This window comes from Vigna umbellata, chromosome 1 (genome assembly GCF_029865625.1).
Source record: "Vigna umbellata cultivar VRB3 chromosome 1, Vumbellata_1.0, whole genome shotgun sequence".
NCBI lineage: Eukaryota > Viridiplantae > Streptophyta > Magnoliopsida > Fabales > Fabaceae > Vigna > Vigna umbellata.
In genome coordinates, this window is record NC_142165.1 from 9,618,111 (window position 1) to 9,633,516 (window position 15,406).

The 15,406-nt window shown below is 35.4% G+C and overlaps 2 protein-coding genes across 2 annotated transcripts; one reads left to right on the forward strand and one right to left on the reverse strand.

Annotated features, from left to right (window-relative positions):
• Window positions 1–1,135: 1,135 nt before the first annotated feature.
• LOC148204544 (PRA1 family protein B3-like) lies at window positions 1,136–2,251 on the reverse strand. The gene has a single exon (XM_088093701.1). The coding sequence runs from the start codon at window positions 2,089–2,091 to the stop codon at window positions 1,444–1,446; it is 648 nt and encodes a 215-aa protein (XP_087949827.1). The 5' UTR covers window positions 2,092–2,251; the 3' UTR covers window positions 1,136–1,443.
• An 11,004-nt stretch (window positions 2,252–13,255) lies between these two features.
• LOC148204545 (uncharacterized) lies at window positions 13,256–15,052 on the forward strand. The gene is made up of 2 exons (XM_088103372.1): window positions 13,256–14,158; window positions 14,261–15,052. Exons 1-2 carry the CDS (start codon window positions 13,293–13,295, stop codon window positions 14,895–14,897), a joined length of 1,503 nt encoding a protein of 500 aa, XP_087959498.1. The 5' UTR covers window positions 13,256–13,292; the 3' UTR covers window positions 14,898–15,052.
• Window positions 15,053–15,406: the final 354 nt, after the last annotated feature.

A 15,406-nucleotide genomic window follows, 5' to 3' on the forward strand; every position in this document is an offset into this window, starting at 1 on the left:
AAAAGATTATCGTGATCCTATGAGTACCTGCATCTTGAAAAGCATCCACCCTTGTTAACCATGTTATCATCTACGTCTTATCTTCTGCATCATATGTTTGAACCATCTTGTCTTATCTTATGTGACCACAAAGGCATCCCCAATGCACACGAAAGGATGCTAAATTTAGAACTAAGGTCTTATAAAAATAACTTTTATGGGATCAAGCTGATATAACAATGTTCTTCAAAGTAAACATTGGGTATTACCAATAAAATGCAATATTTCAATATTAAAACTATATTCAGAAACACAATTAAATTCATTTTATAGTACAACTAAAAAATAATAAAATTATGAGCTTTTACAATCCTTATCATTGAAAGAAAAGTCATAGAAATATAAATAATGGTTTAAAAGTGACTTGACATAATAAGATATAATCTAAGACTTCTGTTACACTGAAGGTGTTCTAAACTCCCAATACATCTGCAGATATTCACCAGTGACCAAATCAACTTATCTTGCTTATAGCGTGTTACAAAATTTAGTGAAAAAAGTATATATTAGAGACGGGTCCCTACACTGATTTCAACTTAAAAATAACACTAACAACTGTTAAGTTTGTCTCGTTGAACATCTAAAGAAAATTAACCCGAGCTGACAAACACAAAATACACTGAATTAGTCAACATAAAAAAAGCTTCTTTTGTTTCTTGTCATTTAAAGTTGTCACATTCAGATTAAAAAAACAAAAAAACTTCTGATGTATCATTTCTCTCATTTATAATTTGGGTATTGCAAATGTTGCTGTTTTTTCTATAAGAATATAATTTAGAAGTCTTCAAATTTTAAGATAACACATGAATGAAAATAATTGTTTTTAAAGAGATAGATAAAATAATAGACAACGTAACCATCTAAAAAAACCAACAAAATTCTTCGTACAATCCAACAAAAATATCAGAATTTCTTCCTACAACTGACAACCCCATCTTTCTGACCACAATTCACCAAAGTACTAAACTAAGCGTCATACAAGTTTCCCAGAAACTTCTGAGTACTATGAACTTTCAGTAAGTACAAGAACTCCATATATCACTACAGTTCACAACAGAACAAAAGCACATTTCACAGTAATCTCATTCTCTAAATCTCTAGTCCAATTGAAACGTATCATTTCGACAACAGAAGAATAAGTGACATACAAATCTATTATATATGACAAACAGTTTCAGAAGAAAAATCAGTAACTAAACTGCATTAGTTGAGATTTGATAGCTCAACAATCTCTCGGCGAAAAACAAAAAAAGGACAGAAGAACTAACCCCTAAGCAATTCGCTTTGGATCTTAAAAGCCAAAGAATATCTCGTAACAATTTCAATTCAACATAATACAACAAAAAGGGCCTAACCAACCTGACAAAGATCCACCGGACACACCGACCTTCCAGATCCCGCCGTTTACACGCGCGCGACGGCCGGAGCGGCAGCAGAAGCGGCGGCGCCACCGAGGAACGAGAGGAATCCCGTACTGTTAGACTCCTGATCGTCGAGAAACAGATCCTCGGGAACGCGAAACGCGCCGTGCGCGCACACTAATGCCAATCCAACCATCAGAGCGGAGATCAACAAGGATCCAACGCTAGTGAGGAAAATTACGAACACGGTGAGCACCACCAACATCCCTAGCGTTTCCCGATCGGCGAAGGTGCGTCCGAACAGAACGAGAGGCTGATCGGAGGGGCGGAAGAGGTAGAGGAATGACCATGATGCAAGTAGGCCAAAGAGGACGAGGAGCGAGAACGGATGCGTGATGAGCGACACCGCTAGCGCGAAGGCGATTAGGGTTACGTAATTGACGCGGAAGTATGAGAAGTTCTTGCGGATCCGAGAGTAGGCTTCGGCAAGGGTGTCAGGTCGGGACATGGAGTTACGGTCGACCATCTCCGACCACGGGCGCCGCTGCGAGAAGGCCTGACGGAGAGAAGAGGACATTCGCGAAATGAAGGCGCGGAAGGCCGGCGTGGCTATCGGAGGCTGAGACTGCGATGCGGCGCCGACGGAGGCGTTGGATTGGGAGGAAATTGGAAGTGTCGGTGGAGTGGCCATGGTGGCGCGTGAATCTCCAATTGCCGCGCGTGACTATGGAAGAACCGATAGAGCGAGCGAGGCGCAGTGGAGACTCTGGTTGGTTGGGGCTCTGGGTTTGGGAACAAATACTCGCACCAAATACGTGTTTCTATGTGAATGTGATTTACTTTGTCCAAACATAACCTCCCTAACGTGGGATGGCCATGGGCCCAATCTATTTGCAGAAAACGTTACCCATAAAATAAGCCAAACTATATGAAAATGGTTTCAATAATAACAAAAATAACGTCCGATATGTATAATTATAAACAAACAATAATATTTATTTTATTCAATTAATTATACTAGTAATACTATCTTTTATTTAATGATAAGATCCACTTTTTTTATGACAGGACACTTCTAATGGAAGTCGTTATTTTTTCTTGAACTGTGATAATCGTTTTTTAATTTTAAAATAAACATCTGTCGCCTTTTTTCAGAAAGTAATAAGCATATATTTTATAATTTTTAAATTTCTATTAAATAATACTTAATTTTTTTATATTTTTATAGAATAGTACTTACATTTATTTATAAAAAAATCATTTTCATAAAAATATTTTTAATCTTTACAATATTTTATTTGGATTTAATCAATATAATATTTTGAAATAAATAAGAAAAGGGAGGCCTACCTTATTAATGATAAATATATAATTATCATTTATTAAAAGTGCAAGTAAGACAAATATTATTTAAAATTTAGAAAAATGTGAATGTGTTTTTATTAAAAAATATAAGAAAAATATACATGTATGAAAGGCCAAATGGGATGTCAGTATTATTTAAAAGAACTTCCAAAAGGTATTTGTTCAAATATTTCTCCAATAGATCACTTTGAAACTGGAAATGCATTCCATTATTGTATTCAGAAAAGCTTAAAACCATTAGGAAACGTCATTGAGTGTTTAATTTATATACATAATGTATTGTTTAAATAGAAAATGTAATGTAAAATCAAGATTTCATAATTATATGAATTGAGACAAATATTTTCTTAAACTAATGTTAACGAATAATTATAATAATCATTTAGTTAAAATGTCATAATTAATAGGATATTTGATTTTGTCTAACTCTTCTCTTAAATTGTGGCGACTAACATGGTCATGTTAAGTTTGTCTCTAAAAAAATTAAATATTATATGAGTAAGAGGTTTAGTTGAATAATCTACAATTTGATTAATAACATAAGACACAATTACTTCATTTTAAATTATTTAATCACGTATGTTTATCTCTATGTATTTAGATTTTGTGTCCATGACTAGATTAGATGTAATTGACTTGCACTTAAGTTATCATATCATATGATTGATTTTCTAACAATTGGTAATTTTAGTTTTGCCAATAGTGATCTATCCAAACTACTTTTTCTGCAAGATCAATCAAGGCTCTGTATTATGATTTTATGATTGATCATGAACTGTCTTTTGTTTTATTAAGGACCAAGAAACTGGAACTTCTCCAAGAAACCCATACTATCTTGTCATAGATTTTTTGTCATTGGTACTAGTTGTCCAATCTACATCAGAATACATATTATGTCAAGATCATTTAAGGATTTTATATGTAGACATAGGTTCATTGTGCATTGGAGATATCTTAGTATTCTTTTTATTCCAATGATTCATGGTAGGTGGGCTCATGTATTGACTCAGTTTGTTGATAGGCAATGTCTAGCCTTATGTTGGTCAAATATTGCAATGCACATATGGCTTGTGGGGAATGTGGCAGCGGCGAGGAGATGAACTGATTTGCATGATTTGAGTTCGCGCGTTTGAGGTTTTTTCTAGTTTTGATTTTCTGGGTGGCCGTGGCGAAAAGGGAGAGGATGCATGAAGAAAGCCTCGTGATTTGGGTTTGGGTGTTGTGCGTTTTTTGCGTTTCCTTCTCTGTAGGTTTTCGATAATCTTTGTGACGGTTGGTTGTGGCAGCGGCGAGGAGATGAACTGATTTGCATGATTTGAGTTCGCGCGTTTGAGGTTTTTTCTAGTTTTGATTTTCTGGGTGGCCGTGGCGAAAAGGGAGAGGATGCATGAAGAAAGCCTCGTGATTTGGGTTTGGGTGTTGTGCGTTTTTTGCGTTTCCTTCTCTGTAGGTTTTCGATAATCTTTGTGACGGTTGGTTGTGGCGCAATGATAAGGATGACGTGATTTGCTCCATTTGGTTTTCATTCAGGTTTTCAGTACAATGATTGCCATGATTGACAGTGACGCGTGGGCTAGGTGGAGTGTGGTGTGATGGTTTCTGCGACGACTAGCATTGGCCATAAGGGTGACGACACAAGGAATGAGAAAGGTTTTTGTTTGGAAAATATGATGCGGCAGTTGTTGTGGCAGGAATGATGAGTTGGTATATTCTGAATTTAATACACAATGACACATCTTCTAAAAATAATTACAATCTCAGCATTTGCTAACTATATGTCAACATTTAACAAAATAGCTTAATTATTACGATTTTTCAAAATTTAAAATTTAAATAAGAGGATCTACTTGATATTCTTTTACAATTATAAGAATAATAGGATTTAAACCAAATATATATTTATATACACTAGTAAAAAAGAAGCTTTTTAACGCGCTCTATATGCCTCGGTTTTACTGAAACCGAAGCGTATAAAAGCGCGGTGGCATTTTTGTAGTTTTAGACAACTTATATGCCTCGGGTATCAGTAGAACCGAAGCCAAAACGATTTTCAACATCTGTTACGCGCCAACCGAGGCATATAACCCGTATATATTTTTAAATTTTAATTATTTTTCGAAACTTTAGGCACCGGTTATGTTGAAACCGAGTCAGTATCCCTCTCTTACCTCAGGTAAATATTAACTGAGGCAGTATACTCGTACATATCACCCTCACTCTTCCTCTTCTTCTCTCTCGCTCACGCTCAGATCTCCATCAGTCTTCCTCTTCTCTCTCGCTCACGCGATCTCCTTCACTCTTCCTCTTCTTCTCTCTCGCTCACGCTCAAATCTCAAAGCCACCACTCTGCCGCTCCGCCGCTCCGCCGCTCCGCCGCTCCGCTGCTCAGATCTCCTTTCACGGTACCCTTCTCACTCTTCATCTTCTTCTCTCTCGCTCAAATCTCCTTCTCACAGTTCCTCTTCTTCTTCTCTCTGTTGCTTTGCCACCACTCCGCCGTCGCCACATCTCCTTCAACGCCTCCGAAAGCCATGGCTGCCTCCCACCCCGCAACCCCAACCCGTCACGCCTCCCACCCCGCAACCGCAACCCCAACCCCACCACCAATCGTCACCCAACCGGACGCGATCTCACTCCACCAGCGGACGCGATCTCAGATCTAGTGTTGTTCGTGGACTGCCTGGTGCCACAAAGCGGTGGATCAGAGTGACGCTTCCGCGATTCAGGCGGCGGAGGTGAGGGCAACGGGAAACAATGTCACACCGCCTGGTGGGTTGGCGGCTATGGCTCAATCTATGAAAATGAGTTTCTGCAGAGGATGAAAGTTGCTAGTTTGAAGAGTAGGGGGTTCTTTCTAACACAGAGTTGAAGATGTAAATGAGTTTCTGTAGAGGATGAGTGATTTGAAGAGTATGAACAATTTATTCACGATGATTTTTGGTTTTATCTGCTCTGTGATGTATCTTATTCTGAATTTTGGAGTTGGTTTGTGTTTTGGACTCTGTGATGTATCTTATTCTGAATTTTGGAGTTAGTTTGTGTTTTGGAATTATAACTGAAAATGCTTGAGTTTGAGTTTGAGACCCTGTATACCCGATTTTGGAGTTTGAGTTTTCTGAAAATGCACTGGCATATAAGGCTGCTGTGTTAAAGGATTGAGGAAAAGGATTGAGGAAAAGACCCAGATACATTGGCAGTTTTCTGAAATTTTTTTTTATTGAATTTTTTATGATACTGACTCGGTTCAAAAGATAACCGATGCCAAAATGATCCTTTTTTGACCCGGTTTAGAACCGAGGCATTAAACGTATCCTTTTTACCTCGCCTCCATATGCACCGGTTGTAAAACCGGTGCGTATAAACGAAACTAACCGATGCCATTTCTGTTTATTGTACTAGTGATATGAACTAATTTTAAGAAATGATTTATCAATATCTGATTTATTAACAGGTCTAATTCCAAGATCTTAAGTCTGGTATAGGTTTCTGTTTAAGAAAGGTGTTTTGCAATAGTTTCACATGAAAAAGTCAGGTAAACAAACTATGACTATTTACGTTCTGTTCTCGATAAAGTGAACATTTGATGTAAAATCCTCCCGTGATAATTTTTTTCTTATTTATGAGACTATGGTCAGTAGCATTTAATGTCCTCTTTAGTCAGAAAAAAACAGACACGTTCATTAGGCTAGTTTATTTACAGATTGGTACGTTTTAACCAAATGGGTCAAACTTATTTGAGAATATACAATTCTTGAATGTCAAGTTGACGAGACGAAGAAACTAATCATAGCCAAGATTGATGAATTTTAATGTTGAAATTGGTCAAAGCCAGCATCTGAACAACTAAATGTAGCCGGTAACGTAACAAGAGTAGTTCTTTGTGTATACAACAATTACACCTTTCTTAGATACACTAAAAAAATCAATAATTAATGAATAATTAAATCTTTTCAAATCATAAACAATAATATTAAGAGTAATTTTTGAAAGTGTATTTGGATTAATCATTAACATAGATGAAATATTAGTAGTTGATTTTCATCTTCTAACTACAAAACATTTTAGATTTTTTTCTTCATTTTTTTCTGAAAAAAAAAACAGGAATATATAGATAAAACCCATATGGCTAACATCCTTTCCTATCAAAAGTTTTGAAATATTTGTAATCATAAAGTTGGAATATATTCACATGTTAGGTTTACTACTATAGTGGATTAATTAGGCAACAAAGCTGTATTAGAAGCTTTTACAATATATATTTCCCTTTTGCTTTCAAAACACAAGTCAACAATATATGCTTAGCATCTCCACTTTCTCACCAACCTAGCTTGCCCGTTTTCTTAAGTGACACACTTCCAGAGAGTGCATGTCTAGAAGAATAAGAGTTTAACATTAATGTGATTTATTTTCTGCATTACCATTCTGGATATAACTAATTAAAGTTAAAATATGGAAAATATATAAAAATAAAGTTTGTTAAAAATAGAGTTAACGTAAGCATGCATTTAAGGTATATACCCTTCGTGATCATGATAAATTCATAATTGATCAACGTTCAACCTTATCTACGTTATTTTTCTTTGAACTGAATTTCCTGTATGAGATGATAACATTTCAAGTTAAATATTCCAAACTGTGTCAGACCTATGATTCGTATATTCCATTATCAAACAGAAGAGTGCAACTTTCAGCTTTCAACGATTGAAAAACCGTTCTTTACTTACAAATTTTTTTCTTTGAACTGAATAACCTTTGTTATTAGATACCCAATGTTGAAGTCACACCAGAAAACCAGACCCAAAATATTTTAACATAGCCACGTGACAATGATTTGGAGGTTGTCACACTATCAGGTTAATCCTCTCTTTTTTCTTAAACATAGTTATAGAAAATACAATAGAAAGAGGTGGAAGATTCTTTTAGTGACAGAATATTGAGTCTTCAAACTTTTTAAATTTGTGTGAAGCGGTAGTATCTCGCCACAAGGAAATAGTTTGCATAAAAGAATTTATGTTAAAATTTGTCATCATTTTTATAGGTGAAGCTTAGTTGAAAATCGAGGATTTTGAAGACAATATTCAAGCTTGGTAGGTATAGTGCAGTGGTTGAAGCATGGTAGCAGGGCAAGTACATGATTCTCTCCACGATTTAATCCAAAATATTCATAGCAGCAAGTTTGAACCAAGTAAAAAAGTGGCAAGCTTGACACCTTTTATGGCACTTTATTACATACTGTAAGACCCATGAAATATATATATATATATATATATATATATATATATTTATAGTAGTAAATTTTAGTATGTTATTAGTAATAATAATTTTAATGGATAGAAAAATGTAAATTTTGGATATAAAATTTTAGTAATTTTAGAAGGAGATGTTCAAATTTTTGGTAACTTATTTAGTAAATTTTTTTAAATTGAATAGTAAAAAGTAAATAGTAAATAGTAAAAAGTAAATAGTAAATAGTAAAAAGTGAATAGTAAAAATAAATTTTCAGCATTTGGATTCCTTAGCATGGAAGAAAGTAGTAGGTAGAAATTAGGATCAGATTTGGTGAGAAAATGATTGAAATATTATTTTTAAATAATATTAAAATAATAAATAATATTAAAATATTAATGAATAGTAAATTTTTTTTACTATAAATAGCCATGGGAGGGAAGGTTATTCTGCACCAAGAGAAGAGAAATCAAGTGAGAGCTTGAGAAATAGAAAAAAAAAAAAAAGAGTTAGGGAGAAATTTTGAGTAGAGGTTCTGAAGGGTTTCGGAGAAATAAATTCAGAGCAAGAGAAGTCTGGAATAGAGGTAGGGGAGCTAACCTTTCTATGCTTTTATATTATGATTTAGTATTTCTATGCTTTTATATTATGATTTAGTATTGTTTTATTACTATTCATATCTTGAAATTATGTGTGAATAGTGTTAATGCTTACTGTATATCTATCTATGTTGAAATTCGGTGTAAATATTATATGCTATTGTTTTAAATCTGTAAATAAGAAATTTGTTAAAAACTAGTTGAGGAACGCTTTGGCTAAGGAAAGATTTGGTACTTAAGTTGTCCATTGTGACGCACCTCTCTTTCCTGGAAGTCTACTCGACAAGTTTTTAACTTAAATCCTATTGAACAGATTATGTATTGTTAAATTATTGTGTAATATATCTGGTTGGAATATATTCAGTTTGTATGATTTCGGAAATGATTGGATTTTATTACATTTGAATTTATGCATCTGAACATGATTGTGAACTATAATGATGTTATTTATGTGGAAAGTATGTGAATGTATGAGATATGTTAGATTCACTGTGATAATATGATGGTATATGGTTATTCATGTCTTGGGTTAAGTTTCAAGGTAATAGTATGATTCATGAACGTAATTCCATGATCCTCAAGGAGAGGATACATGGTGGTGATTTGGGGGTGTATAGAATGATTGCATGGTAGCTCAGTTTTGGGGGTCATCCTGAAACTCCAATGGCCTTTCTTCTCATGTAGAGAGGATTGAACCATGTGGTGAGGAGTAGCAGGAGGTCCTAGTCTTGGGTGCTTCCATATGATCCAAGGTGAGTGATAACGGATTAACCTCGTGACTGTGGCCGGGCGGTAGTGCCCAAGTTCCATAAGGCGGTAGTGCCAAGTTCCATAAGGCGGTAGTGCCAAGTTCCATAAGGCGGTAGTGCCAAGTTTCACAAAGCGGTAGTGCCAAGTTTCATAAGGCGGTAGTGCCAAGTTTCATAAAGCCACCACGAGTGCAAGACCCGCCATAGCTCGGTAATCATTCTAGTCCGGACGAGTCGGGTTATAAAGTAACAAGTCTTGTGATGTCATTTTACCATGTGTATCAAAGTAATGGATGAGTATGTATGATGTGATTGTTGTATGATGGTATGAGTATGTATGACATAATTATTATATGAGGTTTGCATGCACGTTTCATAAATGATTGGTTGCATGTTAGCTTACCCTACTTGTTTGTGTTTGTTTTGTTTGGGTATGTGCGATGATCGTATAATTCGTTATACGGGAGCAGATGGCAAGGAGGATACATTGGAAACAGTACTTGATGGGGAAGACAATGTTGCAGCTTAGATTCGCTAGCTTTTATTAGTTAGCTTTGATGGACTTTTATACGTTTAAAGCTTTAAATTCTATGTAATTTCTAGGGAGAAACCCTATTATTCTAAGTTTTCAATTCCATGCTATTCTAAGGATGATTGTAATCCTTAAATTACTCTTGACTGCTTTCCTATATTAATAAATGATGACGTCTTTATTATATATGTTATATATATATATAATTGGGATGTCACACATACCCAATATATTAAAATTTAACATGCAAATAATACAGTTTCTTTTATGTATTTCTTTTTCCATTGGCATCCGCTTCCTCCTTTTTGCGTATGCTTCTAATGGATGTTATTTCAACATTATTGTAGTCACACAATTTTTGTTTTAATTTGGATTTATTAAAGCTCTTAGTTGTATTACATTTCAATCGAAACGTTAGTTTGTGTGTTTAAGAATTGCCATAAAACATAGGTAGTAAGTAGTAGAGCTTGAAAGGCTCCACTTGCATTCACAAAATTATATGTAGTATTGAACTTCCAAGATCAAGAAATCAAACATCAAATAATTGTAAGAAACTTTATATATGTGATTGAACTCTTTCAAGACAATGATTGTCTATTCAAGTGAATACAGTCACTAGTGCAAAAAAGACCTTTAACGTCACCCTTTAGACGTCTGACCCTCGAATATTCAACATTAAAAATGACCGGTGGCATTTTTCGTAAATAAAACAACTATTTAGACGTCGGTTATGGAAGGGCCCGACATCTAAATATTCATATACGTCGGCTCCCCCGAATAGACGCCAAAACTAAACGAAAAAGTTAAAAAAAATTAATTTTTTATTCTATTTAGATGTCTGTTATGGAGGGAACCGACTTCTGAAGCACTTTAGACGTCTGTTAATTGGGGATCAGACGTCTAAACCCTAAATCCAAAAATTAAAAAAGTCACTTTTTGACTCTACTTAGACGTCTGATCCCGCCACTCCGACTTCTGAAGCACTTTAGACGTCTGTTATTGGGGGAACCGACGTCTAAACCCTCAATCCAGAAATTTAAAAAGTCACTTTTTGACTCCATTTAGACGTCTGATCCCGCCACTCCGACTTCTGAAGCACTTTAGACGTCTGTTAATTGGGGGAACCGACGTCTAAACCCTCAATCCAGAAATTTAAAAAGTCACTTTTTGACTCCATTTAGACGTCTGATCCCGCCACTCCGACTTCTGAAGCACTTTAGACGTCTGTTAATTGGGGGAACCGACGTCTAAACCCTCAATCCAGAAATTTAAAAAGTCACTTTTTGACTCCATTTAGACGTCTGATCCCACCACTCCGACTTCTGAAGCACTTTAGACGTCTGTTAATTGGGGGAACCGACGTCTAAACCCTCAATCCAGAAATTGAAAAAGTCACTTTTTGACTCTATTTAAACGTCTGATCCCGCCAATCTGACTTCTAAAGCCTTTAGACGTCTGTTAATTGGGAGAACCGACGTCTAAATTTTGGCATTAAAACACCGTGAACGCGAGACAGTTGTTACGCGCACTCATTGTTCATCATCTTTGTCGTGTTTTCTCTCTACGGGTTACACTTTTCAGGTTCGTTTTCTCACTTTTGCACCGTTTTAAATTAATTTTACTCCGATTACATCACTCTTTGATGCATTATCTTTCATTTGAACCGATTAAAATGCGTTTTCGTTGGGTTTTGGTGCAGTTATTCTCGTGTCTTTAGGCGGCGTTCTATGGTGGCGTTCTATGGCGGTGATTTCTTGCGTTTTGTACTCCTCCAATTCCCTCCACTACGTTTTTAAAACCATCCAATAAAAAAAAATGTACAATACATTCTCTTCAACTAAAATATAAAGTTGTAAACTCGAATCACCATGAGTTAGGAACAACCTGAGAGACGTCGAAACTATATGGATCGAACGTCTATATAGAAGTCGGACCTATATAGGTCAGACATCTATAGAGACGTCGGACCTATATAGGTCGGACGTCTATAGAGACGTCGGACCTATATAGGTCGGACGTCTATAGAGACGTCTGACCTAAAGGGCCCGACGTCTCATTAACGTCACCCATATAGACGTCGGACAGAGATTAGACGTTAAAAGCCCAAAATAACAGACGTCTAAAGTCCTTTTTGCACTAGTGAGTCAATGAAAAAGTAGGAAAAATCCTGAAAAAAAGAGTTTCATGAATACAAGATATGTATTACAAAATTGAAAATAGGGGTTGAATATTAGAAAAGGAAAATGAAGAACAATAAAAGAAAGTGTGTAATTATTTTTTGAAATGTGGGCATTATCTTATAAGCCACATTGAAGTTTTGATAATTAGGATCATCAATTATATATTAGTGATGAGATAAATCAGCTTTACATTTATGTTTTATTTTAAGTTTATATTTTTTTTCTTCCTTTGTTTATACTTTTAATTTAATAACTTTCTTTATATCATATTGATTTTTAGTAAAATTTAATTCACTGACTTCAATATGTGAACTTTTATAGAAGTAATTATATATATATATATATATATATATATATATATATATATATATATATATATATATATATATATATTGACAATATAAAGATTTATGAACAATTTTAGCCATCTTTTTCATTGTTAGGTCATCTTCCATTACATGAACATTATTAAGAATTTAACATGCACAAATGGAAAATGCTAAGAAAGTGAGCAACTTGCTATTATGAACTATTATTGACAAACATTCCATTAGACACGAATCCGAGTTCCAACTAAAAATATTTCCGATCTAAAATACTATGTATATGGGTTAAATAAGCACTATTATCAAGCTAAGATTTCCACGCATGTGGGTGGAGAATCAGAATCCAATGCCCATTTTACAAACAAAAGATGCCCTTTCCCTTCAAGTGCCACACGTCAAGTAATAAATGTAAATCTATGATTGCTCTTCCTTCAGTTATTTTTCTGTCTTAATTTGCTAAAGAGAAATTTCATCACTTTTAATTAAGAAAGAATATTTCCATTACAGAGACATAGTTAACAACGAGTTTATCTGCCAACCAGATATTCAAAGGCTACACCTTGTGAAGCCACCTAAGAATAACCACAAACTAACTGTACAAAAGTTAGCAATGATTCCACTCTTCTGGTTTTATCATTGCGTCTTGTAGTTATGCTACAATCATGCATGCATTTTTAGGCAACTAGCATATGAGGGAAACGATGGAACGCAAGAAAAAGTCTTTATCTTCTACGTACAAATATTCTATCTTTGCTTTTTCCCAAATGCTAATATCATCATAAAAATCACATGCACTACTACTTTTGACTATTCTTGCCAAACAAGATTCTCTGCTAATTTACTTTTCGTCTGTTAAATAGAGAACTTGACGGACACATGAAGCCCCACAAACCAACATCTGGCTAGGTTTCTGCCATGGCTTACTACAGATTTCTTGATGTGTTTTCATGGATTCAAAACAGTCCACCAATCATAGAATGGAAAACAGGTTCCATGTCTATGAGCGTATGTTACACAAACTCATCTCAACCATCACTAAATCTTATCATAGCAAAAAATCACCACCAATCCTCAAGTCTCTCTTTAGCCATTGTGGCAGATTTCAGCATTCCTATATCTCTTTGGACCTCTAAACCTTTCAAACCTAACACCAAAACCATGAGGTTAACAGATGGTGAAACCATTTCCAATCTCCTTGCTAATTTCATACAAGATATCCTTCACTATGGCTCCAACAAGAAGAATGTTTCCTACATCAAGTTTCCCAAACTTGATTCCATTTCCAACTTCCAAGACATTTTCAACCTTGCTTTCCTCACTCTCTTGTTCCTAGTTTGCATATACGAAGCCCCTTCTGATCTTCGTTGTAATTGTCTCAGCACTCTGAAAGAACAACTTGCAGGGTGTCGTTCAAGGCAAGCATCGAAGTTACTGATGAAACTCTTGGGTTCCAACTTGGAAGAACAGTGGATGCGTTCCGTGAACCTTGCCATCACAAATTGGATTGTGGAGCTCCAAGAAGCCAATCACAATGGTCAAATCACCCTCAGAACTCCATCACCTCTATTTTCGTATGCATTCTCAGCAGCCGGGTTATGGAAAGTTCAGCTATACTGCCCAGTCATAAACATGGATGTTGTGAATGCAAACAACCATCCACCCGATGAGAGGCTTCAATTCTCTCTCAAATATCAACAACTTGAAGGTGTTCTTCAGTTCAATTACAAAGTCATAATCAAAGACAAATGGGTCGAAATCGTGGTGAACATTGACAACATAAGGTAACTATAATTAATCCACAATAGTTGTCCAATTGAAAGAGAATATGCATTCCTGTTTATCATGTTGAATAATCACTGAAATATTTACGTTTCTGTGGAAAGATGCGATGTTTTGAAATTGGTAGATGACAGTCTGATGAGAGAACGAGGAGCAGGTGCAGCCGAAAAACATTTTCCTTCAAGAATCTCGTTGCAACTTACTCCAACACTTCAACACCAGGTGTTGAGCGTATCGGTTGGGAAATCCTCGGAGAATCCGGTGATAGAGTTTGGAGTGGAGAAAGGAATAGAAGCGTCGTTCGATCCACCGAACCCTTACATGGGAATCAGCGTGTCAGCGGGAGAGTCGACAACTGTGAGCTTAAAGCCATGGAAATTCGAAGAATCTGTTTATGGGTACAGTGCAAATTTGAATTGGTTTCTTCATGATAGCGGCGATGGGAAGGAAGTGTTCTCGTCAAGGCCTTCAAAGGTTGCGATGTTTAACCCGAAGGCATGGTTCAAAGACAGGTACTCCAGTGCTTATCGCCCTTTCACGAGGCAAGGAGGAGTTATTTTTGCACGTGATGAATATGGAGAAAGTGTGTGTTGGAAAGTGGATAAAGGTGTTGTGGGGAAGACGATGGAGTGGGAGGTCAGAGGTTGGATATGGTTAACATATTGGCCTAACAAGCACAAGACATTCTACCATGAAACCAAAAGATTCGACTTTCGAGAAACAGTTTATCTCAATATTTGAATTTTAATATATTCACTACTTAATTTCATAAAAATATATCATACAAATACAATTAAGCATATTACCAATTTGTTTTTTTTTCTACTTTCATGGTTATTATCATTATACTACTTTCACAATTTCATAATTAACTATTTATGTTATTGTTATAGTTACTATTGCTTCATTATTACCATTAATCACCGAGATTTTATTTTAATTGTCATTTTATTATAGTCACTATCACAATTATTCATCGGTATTGCATCTCAAGTGTTATTTCTTTACTTAAACTATTACTCATGGATTAATTTTTTTATAGTCGACCCACTTTGTAATTATGCTTTATTAGAAATATGGAAATGAAACATGTGAAAAATTCAATTAGATCTTACTTTTTCTTTCATACTTCCTCGTTATAATTAATACATCAACAAGTTGATCGTGAATATGAATCATTATAAATGTTATTATTTTACATTTTTCTTACATTGCTTGCTGATGTTCCAAGACCTTTGGCCTTCGAACTC